This window comes from Myxine glutinosa, chromosome 12, assembly GCF_964187855.1.
Source record: "Myxine glutinosa chromosome 12, kmMyxGlut1.1, whole genome shotgun sequence".
NCBI lineage: Eukaryota > Metazoa > Chordata > Myxini > Myxiniformes > Myxinidae > Myxine > Myxine glutinosa.
The window spans coordinates 35,600,804-35,617,411 of record NC_136272.1 but is presented as its reverse complement, the minus strand read 5'-3'; the positions used below and the strand labels follow the sequence as shown (position 1 = coordinate 35,617,411).

At 42.5% G+C, this 16,608-nt stretch overlaps 1 protein-coding gene across 7 annotated transcripts in view; it reads right to left on the bottom strand.

The window, feature by feature from the left end:
* LOC137437957 (calpain-1 catalytic subunit-like) overlaps window positions 1–16,608 on the bottom strand; it is a 111,632-nt gene that overhangs the window by 21,827 nt on the left and 73,197 nt on the right. For all 7 annotated transcript variants that reach the window (XM_078766721.1, XM_078766715.1, XM_078766716.1 and 4 more), the window contains 5 exons: window positions 15,662–15,873; window positions 11,912–11,948; window positions 11,651–11,719; window positions 6,720–6,777; window positions 6,011–6,075 (listed from right to left, as the gene is read on the bottom strand). In XM_078766721.1, the coding sequence (XP_078622847.1) occupies window positions 6,011–6,075; window positions 6,720–6,777; window positions 11,651–11,719; window positions 11,912–11,948; window positions 15,662–15,873 (441 nt within the window). The remainder of the gene's footprint in view (window positions 1–6,010; window positions 6,076–6,719; window positions 6,778–11,650; window positions 11,720–11,911; window positions 11,949–15,661; window positions 15,874–16,608) is intronic.

The following is a 16,608-nucleotide window of genomic DNA, read 5'->3' as shown; positions in this document are numbered from 1 at the left end:
CACAGTAGGGGGGGGCCTGGGGCATCAGTCACTTCAAGTTTTTGAAAAAGTTTGATTTTTGGTACCATTTTGAAGCTTAGGGTCTAAGTAAGAATTTTGGTCCGAGTGGACAAAGATCACATGGAGTCTTCATACATTCCCGCCATTTTCCAAGATGGCCGCCATCAAAATCTAATACTGACAATATCTCGGAAACTAATCAACCTAGAAACATGAATTTGGTGTCTATACCTAGGTTTTCATGGTCAAGGAATCCAATAAAACCATTTCTGACTACATCAGAGTATTTATTTGTCCCGAAATGGTAAATTACACAACAAACGTTATAGCAGAATTTAGCAGAATTATGCATGTTAACAATTAAGCACATACGAACGTAAATTCTATAAAATACCATGAATATAAACCGAACATTCTATTTTCATTGTTCTTAGTGATATTTGATTGATTAGGTAAGTGCAACTAAAAAATCATTACTCATTCTCACAACCATCATGGTCATTTAGTTGGGACATGTGCACTTGCATAAACGTGAGCACTTCAAGTCAGCTTTTTTGCACTTGCATGACGAGCAAGGTTTTGTGCACGCGCATTTTACGTCTAGATCAAACACATCCCTGGCAAGGGGCAACGTGGTCCAGATGGGAACCAGTTGGCCATCTTTTTCCATCCATCCATGATTGCTTGGGCTTGGGACTAGTGCCAGTGGCTCGTGCGCTGTAGTCCAGATGCTCGCCTGGAAGACACTCCTTTTGAGATGTTGGTCCAGCGCATCACTTGTAGGGGGTATTCTTTCCACATCCCTAGTCCTGTGACAGAAAACCCTCATTCGAACAAGGTCAACGTTGGTGTCATCAGTGATAGGTTCGTTGGAGTACATTTTGCAAACAAAGTGACTCACCACTTCCCTCAACTCTGGCGATGTAAGAAACGGGGTGCTAGCAATTGTCGCAAACTCACTCAAGAGGGGTGGAACCTCATCTTTCCGCTTGAAGCAGTATCGCTTGCCCTTGAATTTGAAAGCTGACGTGCTGTCTGATCCAGTGAATGCATGAAAGAGAGCCAAGGCTTTGCACGTTGTCACACCCAAACTTGAGGCAATGTTGTTGAGGGAGATCATTTTGACTGTCTTTCCTGCTTTGAAAGAAATCCAGATATCTGACTCCGGATTCACCGCCTTGATGTGGTGGAAGTTACACAGAAGTATTACGACAACGTCTGTGTCGCCAGTATAGACCATTCCCAGTGATGAATATTGGAGGGCATGAAGAAGATGTACCAGGACACGAGTGTCTGCCTCCTCATGATTACATCGTCCCATGGGCGGTCCATTCCCTGCATTGAGGACTTGGTCACCAGAAGTGATATAAACCTGTTTGCCATCTTGGAATGGTGTTTGCACAATGCTTGTTGACAGGAATGAGAAGAGCTCTTTTTTATTTTCGGCATTAGCCAAAAAGTTTTGCCAGTTTCCAGGCACTTTGGCAGAACCAGATACTCGCTGTCGTGTGCCTGTTCCTCGCTTTTCTCTTGTGGTCGCTTTGATTGACATTGTGCGATACTGATCCCATACAATATCCACTCTCGCTGCTCTTTTCAACTCATGCTGGATTCTTGGGCAGAATACTTTGGTGAAATATTCATCAAATGTTTTGCCTTGGACAGTTGTGCCAGGAAGAGAGTGGATCAGTGCACCACCATCAATAACGATGACCCCATAATCATCTGGTGCGACGAGCTCCTCATCCGCGGATAGTCCGGTACTTGCACTTGCTTCCATAATGCACGCCAATAAATCTGACTTGGTGCAAGAGTTGATGGACCCATCAGAAGCCAGTGCATCTGGTGATGAGGAGGATTCGTGACGGAAAAATTCCTCCAAATTTCCACCCCGGCTATCAACCATAATGAATGCTTGTCCATACAGCTCTGTATGTTGTTTGAAGTGCTGCACCTTCTTCTGAAGTGCTGTCTTTTTTCGAGTTTTCTCCTCATGGAACAGCAGCAAGTTGTTTTTCTTGATCGGAGCTGCCAGAGGTACATCATTTGAGTCCAGCACATTCTTCCGAAAGTGGTCATACTGCTCTTGTCCTCTAGATTCTAAGACACGGACCGATGTGGCGGCAGACTTGTCAACACACACTTTATTGTCTAATGTAACTAGTTCTGCACTACTCTCTTCAAAGGGATTCCCTCTGCTTTGCAGCACATCCATGAGATTTGTGACATGACGCCTAAATCGGTGCTGGGATGTACTTCCTTCCTCGTGATGAGGGAGCTCTTGATCTTCGTCGTCATCTACATCAGTGAATTGCTCTAGAACACGGCTAATTTCTGGACCAGTTGCAATCCAGCGTTCTAGCATCTCAGGGTTCTCTGTGATCCCGATCACTCCCCCAACCCCTTTCACCCGTTTGTTGGCCTGCTCGTGTGCTTGATCAATCGGAATGGAAGAGTAACGATGATTGCTTCGACTTATTGCCCAGTGACCTGCTTCAAACTCCTCTTGGATGCTAGATGGAAGACTTTCAAGGTCTCTGATGAATACGGGAACCCACCTTGCATAATTCTGGTGATCAAGTGCAAAGAACAGAAGCACAAGGTTTTGCAGAGTAGCCACCATAAGTTTGAACTTTCGCTCTCTGTGTGATCTAATAAACATGAAGATGAGCTGTTCGTACTTGTGAATGAGTAACCAGAACTGCACTGTTGGTTTCTCTTTGCAAGCTACAGAGACCCAGTCATCGAAGGTCATTTCACTTCCGCCGTCCTCATAGGCTCGTTTCAGTAGACTATCGAGCACCACAACAGTAATCTGGTGAGCATACCGTGTTCTCATTGGATCATTTGCTCTCAAGTAAGATGTCGCTGCAGCTACTGTCAAGGCAATGCCAGCCTCTGCAAAGGCTTCAGGCCATCCAGACCCTCGTAGGAAATCTCCCATAGTCGCCCACAAAGCCATTTCGATGTGGAGCCCTCCCAACATCACCAGAAACGTATATTCTCCAAAGAGTTCAGGAAAGGTCCATTGCATTTTCTTGGCAATATCAAAGAGTGGCTGGTCCACTGCCATGATTGGGATTTGCTGTGGGTTGAGGAACTCGGTTGTTTTCTTGACCAGGTCCATTCCATGTCGAATCATTTTTGGTGTAGCTGCTTTATCACGGAATAGTGGTAGCATGGCTTCAATACATTTCTCTGTTGATCCCACAGCATCCGATCGAGAAGCATGATATGCCGACCACATAATTGGAGGAACAGTTTCACTTTCAAATTCCATTTGCATATTTTCCTGCACCATTTTCATCCAGGCCTTTTCATGGTGTTCCTCCTTGTCAAATGACGCCATGGACTGTGGCTGCACGTCTTTCACAGGAGGTTGGGTGACAAGATTCCGGCTCATAGGTGGAACAAACGTGTACAGAGGAGGCAGCATTGGTCTCTTGGTGCTTGATGCTCGTCGATGGAAGTCGATTTCTATAGGTTCTTGGTCCAGCCCTGGGTTTTCTACTGAAGGAAACTGAAACATGGAGATACCTGTTCCATGAAATGAGGATGTGGCTGTTCTGGACGTAGGATTGTGATCTAGATTGTCAAGGGCTGCAACCGTAAAAATCTGCTGACGAAGGTTGCTAGGACAGACTATATCAGCGTTGGCATGTGCTCTTTCAGCAGTAGCTTGTGCATATCCAACTTCAATGGTAAGCACTCTCTTATATGACACGCTAAGGCAATACTGATGTAGCAGTTGTACCAGTTTCTTGCTCCTTGTTTGGGAATGCAGTTTTAAGGCCAAAAACACTGCAAGAGGAGGCTCACATCTCCAGTTTGCAGGAAGAGAAGTGATGTTCAACATGGTTAGTTGACTCATGGAGAGAACTGTCCTGGAATTGTCTTGCATAGGAGATGATTTAGGACCAGTAAGCAGTTGACGAAAGAAATATTTCAGCTTTGTTGGAACAGCAGATTCCTCACAACCTTCAGGAAATGACCCCTTGAAATTGAAAGCAGTATCATGATCCAAAACTGCTTTACGTAGAATTGATGCTGCCAACAGTAAGGTACGTGATTCTTCCTCTGGTGTCTGGCTCGCGCTGGAGATGATTTTTCGAGCTGTCTCTGAGCAAACAAGGAATACTCGATTTCGGATCCCTTTTTCTTCTGTCAGATGTGGGAAGTGTTCAAGTACTCTCTCTTTCAGGCGTGTGCAGTTCACTGTCTTACGAATCTCATGCTGTCCCAACCTTTCCGTCATCATATCTGTCAAATCTTGGAGAGCAAAGATTCTACGTCCTCCAGCAATTTCTTCACTGACGAATTGTAGTAGCTCATTTTCTACTGTGATTTCAGTGTCTTGGGTGACTTGACCTTGTTTTGTACTGATTAGCATTTCATAATGCCGACGGTTGAATTTAGTGTAGCAATATCGATGATAGTTAGCTTCAATAGCTACCAGATCTCCTTCTGCAAGCCGTGCTACAATGCGATCCTCTCCCAATGAAACTGCTTTGTCATGGATGTTCTCGGTGAGGGAAACTTTTTGGAATGAATGGTCATCTTTACTCGTTTCTTCATTACAGAAGAGACATAAATTTCGATTAGTTTCTGTGCTAGATCTTCTTGGTCGTTTTCGTAGAGGTGGCAAGCCTTTGGAAGAACGTGTTTTTGCCCGGTCAAGTGCTGATGCCTTGTACAACTGACGACATGTTTTGTGCCAGGATGCTCGATTTGCTTGCATAGATCCTTCATCTGGAAGTTCCAAGTTTGGGTGAGGTGCAGCATCAACATCTCGGAATTGATTTACAAGGCTGATAATATCTTTGTATGCCTCCGCCCTACGTACACCAACTGGGTTGTCAAGAGGACAGACAAGTTCTTCGTTTGTTTTTTCTTGGCAGAGGACACACAACTCACAGTTCGTTGTCTCAGCCATCACACTAGCCTGGAACGAAAAGAAAATACATGTAAGTATATAATAACCAAGCATAATCAAGTATACATGGACATAACATAACACAAAAATCTGACAAGTAGGGATTCAGCAGAAGCAGTTGCACATACATATGAATTATCCAAACCGATTTCCAAATATACAAAATGTATTCATGTGTGCTGACTTATATAACACAATGGCTATTGTATTTAGATATTTGGATACATACTGATATATCAACAGATATATAATGCGACTAGAAAATGTGCTAATGAGTTCGTGTACTGCACAGATATTCCAGCAAACAACCTAAGCTGATTCCATGATCACAAAGGATAAATGTGAGATCCTAATTGCCATGGTTATTTTTCTACTTTTGGGGAACAGAGATACACCTACTGATTTAGAGACATAACTGTTTGCTTCCCTGGCCATAAAATTCTAGGCATGGACACCAACAGCATGACTGAAGGTTTAGTGGTTTTGGAAGTATAGCCGATATAGGATTTTGGTGGCGGCCATCTTGAATTTTACCATTTCGGGACAAATAAATACTCTGATGTAGTCAGAAATGGTTTTATTTGATTCCTTGACCATGAAAACCTAGGTATAGACACCAAATTCATGTTTCTAGGTTGATTAGTTTCCGAGATATTGTCAGTATTAGATTTTGATGGCGGCCATGTTGGAAAATGGCGGGAATGTATGAAGACTCCATGTGATCTTTGTCCACTCGGACCAAAATTCTTACTTAGACCCTAAGCTTCGACCTGGTACCAAAAACTAAACTTTTTCAAAAACTTGAAGTGAAAATGAAAATTTGTTCATGGTGGGAACCCCACTACAGGTAACAAGACAACTTGCCTCTGACTTTTTCCCTGATACAGGTGTAAATTTAACATACATGATTCAAAAGGTCCATACTAAAATCTTAACACAATCTAGCTATGGATTCCCCACTTCCACGTAACAATACCATGGGTGGAAGTGTCCTGAGTTCAACTACGACTCAATGTGCACTATACGTCAAAACCCATTTGAGAGTGCTGTTTTACAACCAGCTTTGATAAAAGATACATCCAACAAAGAAACCATGCTGCGACAGCATTCGATACTGAATCCATCGGTTTTCAAAGCAGGGTCTGTAGAGAGAATTCAGACGTGCAGGACAACATTGAGTAGAGACACGAGTATATCGCTTGTTATAAAAACCTGCCACAGTAGCACTTAGGTTTATATAACAAGCAATATACAAGTTTATATAACAAGTGAATTGTTTGTACAGATAATCAGCAACAATCTTGCCTGACATTTTCACATCATTATTCAGTATGAATGAATGAATCAATTCCTGATATCGTCCAAGAAAGCAATAGATGGCAGTTCCCAAACAAAACAAAAACAACAAAAAGACAGAAGTCCACTATGAAATAGATTATACATACAACATCTATATCTATTTGTCTACATATGACGTACAAGATCAACAAACCCAATCACTCGCACAACCTTTCCCCAATTCATAGCAGACTTCCAGAAGCTGAGTATCCAAAACCATAATACGACTGTCCTCAGATGGATTACAGAACCTCAACCTCTTGGACGTTGGTCTTGTGTCCTCACCACCAGGCAACTGACCATTTTATATCCAAGTGATTGAAATTATGGCTGAAATAAAAACTCCACCTCTATATCAATCTTTCATCAAAAACACAACTTTTGCATTATCTAGCATACGCATTCAAACTTTCTAAACACTTGTTACAATTATGAAACAACAACTTACGACAGCTCACAATCCTGTTCAAAATGTCTTTCAATTCATTGGCAGAAATCTGGGAATCCTGCAGGTGGGAATGTGCAGGGTAAGAAGCACAAGCAATAATTGAGTGAAAAGATGGAATTGGACTATCAACAGTGACTCAAATATTTCCATGCAATTACTTGCATTATATGATTAGTATTGTTAAAAAAATTATTTTTTTTAAAAAGTATTTGCAGCACTGCATCCTCAACTTTATTGCAGTGCCATCATGTTCAGGTTCCCCACCTCTGCTTTGGAACCACACCTCTGCTTTGGAACCCCAGCTCTGCCCCCCCATTACCCCCCCCCCCCCCAACATGTTAATGAACTGCATCCTAAACTCTAGAACCCCACCTTTCCCTCTCCCCCCTTCCATCATTTTCATGGATTGCATCATAATTTCTAGAACCTCCTTCTGCCCCCCCCCCCCCCCCAACCACCCCTCATGTACAGGTAATACATCCCGTTCTATAGGACGATCTCTCTCTCCCTATCTCCCTCTCCTCCCCTCGCCTCCCCCCCCCCCCCCCCCCCACCATAATGTTGTAGTACCCCATTATGTCAAACTAGATTTTTTTTTGAGACATTTTAACAAAATAATTAATAATGAAAAGCTGAAATGTCTTGAGTCAACAAGTATTCAACCTCTTTGCTATGACACTTCTAATTGAGCTCAGGTGCATCCAATTTCCTTTGATGATCCTTGAGATGTCTTCACAACTTGATTGGAGTCCACCTGTGGCCAATTTAATTGATTGGACATGACTTAGAAAGAAACACACCTTTCTATATAAGGTCCCACAGTTGACAGTGCATGTCAGAGCAGAAACTCTACCATGAAGTACAAGGAACTGTCCGTATAACTCTGATATAGAATTGTGAGGAGGCATATAGATGTGGGGAAGGGTATAAAACAATTTCTGGAGTGTTGAAAGTTCCCAAGAGCAAGGTGAGCTCCATAATTAAGAAATGGAAAGAATATGGAACTACCCAGACTCTTCCTAGAGCTGGCCATCCAACCAAACTGAGCAACAGGGCAAGAAGGACCATGGTCAGTGAGGTGAACAAGAAAACAATCACCACTCTGATAGAACTACAGAATTCCTTGGCTGAGATGGGAGAACCTGCCAGCAGGACAACAGTCTCTGCAGCACTTCACAAATGTAGGCTTTATGGGAGAGTGGGCGGACGGAAGCCACTCCTGAAAAAAGGCACATGACAGCACACCTGGAGTTTGCAAAAAGGCACGTGAAAGACTGAGAGCATGAGGAAAAATATTCTGTGGTCTGATGAGATGAAAATTGAACTCTTTGGCCTGAATACAAAGCACCATCTGGTAGAAACAGAGCACAGCTCATCGCCCATCTAACACCACCCCGACCGTGAAGCATGGTGGTGGCAGCATCATGCCATGGGGATGCTTTTCTGTGGCTGGGAGACTGTGGCCGGGACTGGGAGACTTGTAAGGATAGCGGGAACAATAAATAGAGCCAAATGCAGGCAAATCTTAGAGAAGAACCTGCTTCAGAGTGCAAAAGACCTTAGACTGTGGCAAAGATTTACCAACAAACAGGACAATGGCCCCAAGCATACAGCCAAAGCAACACTGGAATGGCTTCAGTAAAATAAAGTGAAAGTCCTTGAGTGGCCCAGCCAAAGCCCAGACTTCAATCGTATTGAGAATCTGTGGAAAGACTTGACGATTGCTGTTCACTGACACTCCCTATCCAACTTGACAGAGCTTGAGCAAATCTGCAAGAAAGAATGGGAGAAACTCCCCAAATCCAGATGTGCAAAGTTGATACAGACATACCCAGGAAGACTCGAAGCTGTAATCGCTGCCAAATGTGCTTCTAGAGTGAGGGGGAATTCATACTTATGTGAATTAGATATTTATGTATTTCATTTTTAATCATTTTGTAAAATTTTCTAAATAAAATTTTCCACTTTGATATTATGAGGTGACAAAATGTGTACATCAGTGACAAAAAAGTCAATTTAATCCATTTTTTCCAATTTAATCCTCATTTTGAGGTCCTAGTATTTGGCCATTTTCTTGATTTCTGCGTTTTTTGGGCCAAAATTGCTGGGTACTGATATCTCAATCATCTATGCTGTTTTTTTCCATTTTGTTCCTAAGTACAATGTCCGGATGCAATGCTTTGTTTTCAATGTTCACGCTTGATGGAATCATTAGGTCGTACATGAGCATGACGTCCTCATTTTCAATGGTTGCCCTTGGTTCGTGTTTCCATGAGTTTTCTATAACTGGGATGTTTAATTTTTTTGCAGATATGCCAATGAATCACTTTGCATACTTTGTTGTGCCGTTGTGTGTAAAGTTGTTCTGATAATAGTTTTTTGCATCCTGAGAGCAGGTGACTAGTACTTTCTGTTTCAGTCTTGCAGAATCTACACTTGTCCATCTGGCTCAGTCCCGCCATCTTTTTTAATCCAATGGTGTAGTGTCCTTGATCTTGGGCATTTATTATGATTTGTTCACCATCCCAGTTGAGCTGACCTCCTCTTAGTCATGCCAATGAGCCTTCTTTGTCTATTTGTCTATCCTTACTCTGTCCAATTCTTTTTTGTATTTTCCTACTCTTTTGTCACTCTCCCAGTTGTTGGTGTATATTTATTTTGTCTTTTTTTCAATTGCCGGGGCTATATTTGTTGATGTTTTATTTTCCTGTGCGGCATCTTCTATTCGCACCTGTTTTTAGAAATTATTTGCAAGGTAAGTTAGGGATACTTTTTCAGGTTTGTTGTGCTCATGTTTGTTTACACATTGCATCTGATAGTCTGTTGAGCATTTCACATACTCAGCTAGTCCTACAATCGTCGCTCTGTGCACCTCGTTGAGTTCCATCAAGCCTCTCCCTCCCTCCCTCTCATCTCGGCAGGTACATTCTCAGGATGCACTGGTTTTTCTAAAACATTTTGTGGATGGTAAGGAGTTTTCTTGTTTTGATGTCTCAATTGTTGATTTCTGATTGGGGCCAGTTTATTATTCCGCAGCTATATTGGATCACTGCTACTGCGAGCTGGTTTATGGTTTTGATTTTGTTTCTTGGGGAGAGGTATGTTTTCATGATCAGCTTCATTCTACGTAGGTATTCTTTGGTGATTGTTTTGCACATTTGTTTGTGACATATTTGGTGGCCCTCTTCCACTCTGAGGTATTTGTATGATGCTTTCTTTTTCTAACTTCTGTGTTGTTTCAAAGTCAATTTAATGTTTTTGTTGGATTACCTTGTACCAATGTGCACTTAGCTTACTTGTCTAGTCCAAATTCCATTTGAATGTCCTCGGAAAACCATTTTACTAGTTTTAGTTGTTCTGTCAATTTTTTGTCATTTGGCGAGAAGAGCTTTAAATCATCCATGTATAGTAGTTGTGTCACCTTTCCTATTTCTTTGGATCTTCTTCTATTGGTTGTTAGGGTGTATCTGTGTCCTTGTTCATTGATGAGGTTACTTTGTGGGTCCAGAACCAGGCAAAACAGAAGAGGGGAAAGACTGTCTCCCTGGAAGATTCCACGCCGTATCTTCACATCTGGTATTTCGATTTTTCCTTCTGAGTCCTGTAATTTAATGTGGTATTCCAGAGCTCCATTGATTTATCAATCAGTTTGATTATTTGGGGATTGATTTTGTATATTTGCATTCATTTTATCATCCATGAATGTGGGACACTGTCAAAAGCTTTCTTGTAGTATAACCAGGCGGTGGACAATTTAGTTCTTCACATTTTGCAATTTTCAAATATGGCCTTGTTCAGTAGTAGGTGGTCAATTGTACCATAACACCCTCTCTTACATCCCTTTTGTTCTGCCTCCAAACCTCCTTGCTGTGTTAGATGATGGTACATCATTTCTGTGATGATTCCTGTCAGCAGTTTGTATGTGGTTGGTAGGCATCTTATCGACAAGTATTTGTTGGGAAGTTGGGTTTCCTCCATGTGTGTGTGTGTGTGTGTGTGTGTGTGTGTGTGTGTGTGTGTGTGTGTGTGTGTGTGTGTGTGTGTGTGTGTGTGTGTGTCCGTGTGTGTGTCCGTGTGTGTGTCCATGTCATAACTTTTTTTTACCATTTGAGCTATTGTCATCATATTTTCAACAAAGCTTTATTATGATAATATAGAGAAGGCAAATTAATAATTTTGTCAAAAGGTCAACGGTCAGTATCACCTACAATCGATTTTCATCCAATTGACCTGAAATTTCAATTTACCATTTGAGTTTTGTCATCAAATTTTCAACAAAGCTTTATTATGAGAATATGTAGGAGGCAAATTTATAATTTGGTCCAAATGTCAAAGGTCAGCGTCACATAAAATCGTCAATTTTCGTCCGATTGACCTGAAATTTTAAGAATTTGCAGATTGGGTCATCGAATTGAGTCACTAATCAAAGGGTAAGAGTCGATTGGTTTTTTTTTTCGATGAATAGGCGGAGGTTGCATAAAATCGTCAATTTTTGTCCAATTTACCTTAAATTTCAAGAAATATCATATTTTGTCACAGATTTGTTTCATTTTTTTCATTTTTTTTTAACGCTTTTATTTTTTTATTTTAATGGATATTTTATGGATATATCGCCCCAGACAAGGCATACAGCCACTCTCGGTAAAGGGCTAAAAAAAATTGAGCATAGGGAAGAAAAAGACAATGTCTGAATACAAACGGACGCGAACAGCTTTGCATTTTCATCAGATGCTTTCTAGTTATTCATTTGTTTACCGTTACGGGAGTGTGTGTGTGTGTGTGTGTGTGTGTGTGTGTGTGTGTGTGTGTGTGTGTGTGTGTGTATATGTATGTGTGTGTGTGTGTGTGTGTGTGTGTGTGTGTTTGCATTTGTTTATCACTATATGTTCTTTAGACTCTGCTGGGCAGTCAAAAAAACAGTTTAAACTCACCGCTCCTGCTAGCATTTGAAATTGTTCTTCAAAAGCAGGGTCAATATCAGGATCCTCCTCTGGTTCTGGCTGTTTGAGAGAGAGAAAAAATAAAGCTCAAAGGGGGAGGGGGGTGAAAAATTGAGAAAGGATTTAAAGATAAGCCCAAAATATGAAAAATTTGAAAAAACAGGTAATGCATGTGAGCATACCTCTCCCCCAAATTATTTTTTTTACCACGATAGAAGATTGAAGAAAAGAAAGTGAAAAAAAAAAACTTACATCTGGTAAAGTAGCATCAATATCATCATCCATACTCCTGGGAAGAAAGGATTGTCCATCAGGTGTGTGTTACATAACAATGAATAGCACTTAATCTTTAATATAAAAAAAAAACTTGCTTTCTTACAACTTACTTTGGTCGAGAATTGTCATTTACATTATGAACTGCACATTCCACTAGTTTGCTCTATAGTTTTGGATCACCAGGTATATTTAATGGTGTCCAACTATTCTTCATTTGCCCACAGTTGCTCACTCTCACCCAATCAATGGTATCAGTATATTGTTGCGGTTTTGGGAAACCGCTAAGAAGTAATGGCGACCACCATACAGGTCCCTTAGAATAATTATTTCAGAGCAGAACATTATCTTAGCCCTTCCCCTTATTTCGGGTTAGTATGTCTTTATGTGTTGGGGAGGGAAAGACAGGACCTCCACTCATAAAGGATAATTAGCCAGGCAGATGCACCAAGATGCATCCACAGTTATTGATTCAAAGTCTTGAAGGACAGAAGACAGACCAAATACCATTGGGATATTCACCAGGTAAAAGTCCCTTTGAGAGGGCTTGTGGAGAGGAAGCGACACTCCACAAATCAGGGCCTGAGGAACTTTGGGGGAGCTCGTGGGGGCGGAGTGACAAGCTCGACCAATCGGGAGCCGGGAAAACATCCCTCCCCCCTCCCCCACCCTCGGTGAGGGCTGGACAAAAGGCCTTGCACACATGTATTACTCTCTCTTGGCTTTGGACTTTATTCACCAAGCACGTGCCAGCATTATTCTCGCTTGGCCTTGGACTTTGTTGGCTGTGCACGTGGGCTCTTGGCCAGACCTCTCAGGCCACTGCACGTGTCTGCTCCCTGTTGGCTGCCTGTTGGACTCCATCTCGGTGCACGTGTTCATCGGACTCTCCTTCTCGCTATACGTGTGTATGGCTTGGACTCTCCCTGCACTTGCCCGTTTGCCTGTTTGTGCTGGGGATCGCCTTTGCCTGCTCGTGTTCGTGCTGAGGATCGCCTTTACCTGCTCAAGTTCATGCTGAGGATCGACTTTACCTGCTTGTGTTTGTGCTGGAGATCGACTTTACCTGCTCGTGTTTGTGCTGGAGATCGCCTTTGCCTGCTCGTATTCATGATGAGGATCGACTTTGTCTGTTTGTGTTGGGGACTGCCAGTTGCCAGCCTGGTGCTTGTTGATGAGGTCAAGACAAAGGTCTTAACGAGGAGAAGCATCTGGTAACATCGTGGCCATTTCGCTAACAGGATCCCAACGTTCGTTCCCCCTCACCTCCCCTGTGAATGTGTGCTGGGCGCCCTTGTTGTGTTTATTTGTAGTAATCGTCATAAGGCGTAGATTAAGCTAAGTTTCTGCCTCTTGTGCCTTTTTTTCTATCTATAAGTTGCACTGTAAATACTTGTAAATAAATCGAATCGTTAAACGTTTCCTTTCTCTCTGTCCGTGAATGTCTTTTCTTCCATTGGTCCGCCATTGCTCGCACACAGAGTAGCGATCGGCCGTAACAAAGTTAGCATCAGCCCGGTGGTTACCAACGGTTGCTCGGCCATCTAAATTTCGATCCAGGTACAAAAGAAAGTGGTACACCGCCGGAGGGTATGGTACGTTCCCCGATTGAAACCGTCACATGGTACAGGTAAGCGGAGTTAGACGATTGGACTCTGCTATCGCGCGATGGATCAATTGGTGTTGGTGTTCGTAGTTGCTGGTTCGCAACTTGCCGAAGTACGAAGTTATTCATGTGTGGCAGCCTCAGGTCCAGTATGTTCGGGAGGGAACGGAGGCTAACCCCCTCGTAGTAGACCCGAACCCTGGGCCGTAACATATTGGTGTGCAGGAGTGGGATTTCGAACCTCTGGACACCGTAACAATATGCACAGGTGGTCGAGTCTCTGCACTATCGGTTTTTGAATACGTTTCATATCCTTTGTATGTATGGATGATGGAAGAGCAGAACAGATGTCAAGGCTTATTGGAGTAACAACAGACAGAGGTGAAGGGGAAACAGGCAGACATGAATACATGGATGAGGTACTGCATTAGGAGAGGTAAAAACAAGGGCAGGTGGTGACACAGCCCAGAAATGTCTTTCCTAACTCTAATTGATAAACCTTGTTAACTGGATAATGTGGGCCTAAACTTGGTAGATGTGTGGTAAGCAACCCCAGTTGGTCAGGATCTTCACGGAAATTACTGGTATGGCACATTGATTCACGTCTCCATAACAGTGAAGAGGTGATATGTCAATATAATCCCATATGGATCAGGTTGTTAGCTCAATGCAAAACTAATATAATTTTACAAATCATCATTGGCACAGACCCTGGGCAGATACTCCCCTGGTAATGTGATGGAAGGGTTTACGACTCCTTGGAAGAAACATTATTGACTGTTGCCGGGGTAGAATGTGTTTATAGGATAGGGTTTATGTTTGATTCCCCCAGATGGGGGACGAAAAGAAAGATGAACTGCTATTGGAACACAGCATGGTGACTCGGTGTGCATGACAAAGAAAAACAAAGGAGGCCTTAAGTCCTCATGGCCCCCTTTGCACATTTTAGCATGGCTTGGTTTTATGTAAATTTACTAATGCTAATTTAATGTTAATTTACATGTTAAATGTTAATGTTAATTAACATTTAACAAATGTTAATTAAATGTTAATTTACTAATGTGTTGTTGTTGTTGTATAGCCCCGAATAGTTCTCCTGAATAAGCCTGTGGCACAGAGACAGCCGATCGATCTTGGAGTGACCCAGAGTTGAGAAGATGGTCTACTCCTGCCTTCACAAAGTCAGGGCCACGACAGAGTTAGAGAAAGAGAGAGAGAGAGATAGAGAGAAAAGAGAGAGAGAGGCAAGAGATAGAGAGAAAAGAGAGAGAGGCAAGAGAGAAAGGGCCGGTCCATGGGGACCAATCGGCTCTCTGACCATGACCGCGCTGCCCTGACAAATCCGGGCAGCAGCGAAGAATGGAGAAGATTTGGCCCCAGACTTGCGTTGGGGGTGCAACCATTACGAAGAGGCATCCCCGATAGTTGTTATTGTTGTTGTTTCTGCTGATGCTGTCTGAGAAAATAATTCCTCCGATTTGGCAAATGTTAATTCCCACAATTTTTTTTTTTTTTACTGTCCTTTCCTGCAACGAAATTCTGAATAATTATTAGTTGTAGTGGTTTGTCCATATTAACAGTACGGTATCGTAAATTAGAACTAGAAATCATCCCAAAATTCAAAGCCCATCTGCTTTGTACTCAAACTAAATTTGACGAAAACAACAGCTTAAAGACGTAAATATAAAATGTACTGTATGAATTAGTGTTCTCCATAATCCCATAATAAGGGTTTGTTGAATATTTGATGACAAAAGTTAAAATGCTATAAAAGTTATCACCTGGACAGACACAGAAGCTCAATGGTAAATAAATAAAGAAACAAGGAAGCCATTAAATAACCTGGCCATCTCGGCTGACCGGCCAATAAGGCCTATTTCTCACTGTGAGTTTGCCCTTTGACATTATGACCTAATTGTATTGACTGTTCTTCTCCATATTCTTTTAACGGTTTGCTGAAAATTTGATGACGGGATTAAAAAAAGTTATGGCCTGAACAGATAGATACAAGGATAGGCTAATAACCTGATGATTACAAATCTTTCTCTTATGCTTGGCACGTATGTAAACATCACTCCAGAAGTTTTATTTGATGTTGAACCAACTATTTGGCACACACTCACTCTGTATTGCTGCTCTTTTCAGTGAACATTCTGAGGACAAAATTAGCATCTTGATTGGGGTCAAAGGTTGAGGGCACCAAAAAGTATTGTCCAGCAGGTAGAACGTGACGAGTGGACACCTCCCGTGTATTGACGAATGATTCGGAACGGCCACATGACTTGTTGTAGAGAAAGAAGTCTCTTGGCAGGCGCAGGCGCCCACCTCCTTGCATCTGTACACAACGCGGATGAAAAACATGACAAGCACATCTATGTCAGAAATAAATCATACTTTTATTGTTGTTCTCCTCCTCTTCCCTTTGTAAGGGGCGGGGTCCGATGGCACCAATCTCCTGCCCTGCCTTGACCACAATACTCCTCCACTCCCTTCTGTCAACTCTCTCCTCTCTTTCCAAACACCACGTCCTTACTGATATCCTTCCTCACGATCCTCCCATCTCAAATGTGGTCTACCTCTTTTCCTCTGACCTCGTTCCCTCAACCTATCAGCTCTCTTTGCCATTCCCTCTTCCCCCATCCACACCAAATGTCCAGCCCATCTCAGCCGGCATTTCACCAATCTCTGCGTCAACCTCATCTGCACACCAATCTCCTCCCTCAGTTCATCTATTCTCCTTCCATCCACCCTCTTCACTCCCGTAATCCTCGTGACCCAGTTGTTCTCGGACACCTGCAGCCTCTGTTGTTGTCCCTCTGTCAGTGCCACCATCTCCAGATCGTAAAGGTAGGCCGGCGTTACACATAACATCAGAACCTTTCCTTTCAATCTCCTTGAAATCTCTCTGTCTGCCATTAAACCCTCCATCCTCCTCCAATTATTCGCACCCACGTGCCTCCTCCACACCTCTGCCTCTGACTTACCATCCCCAGTCACTGTTCCACCCAGATACTCAAACCTATTACCTTGTCTGATCTCCTTCCCCTCTAACCTGAAATTCATTATTTTT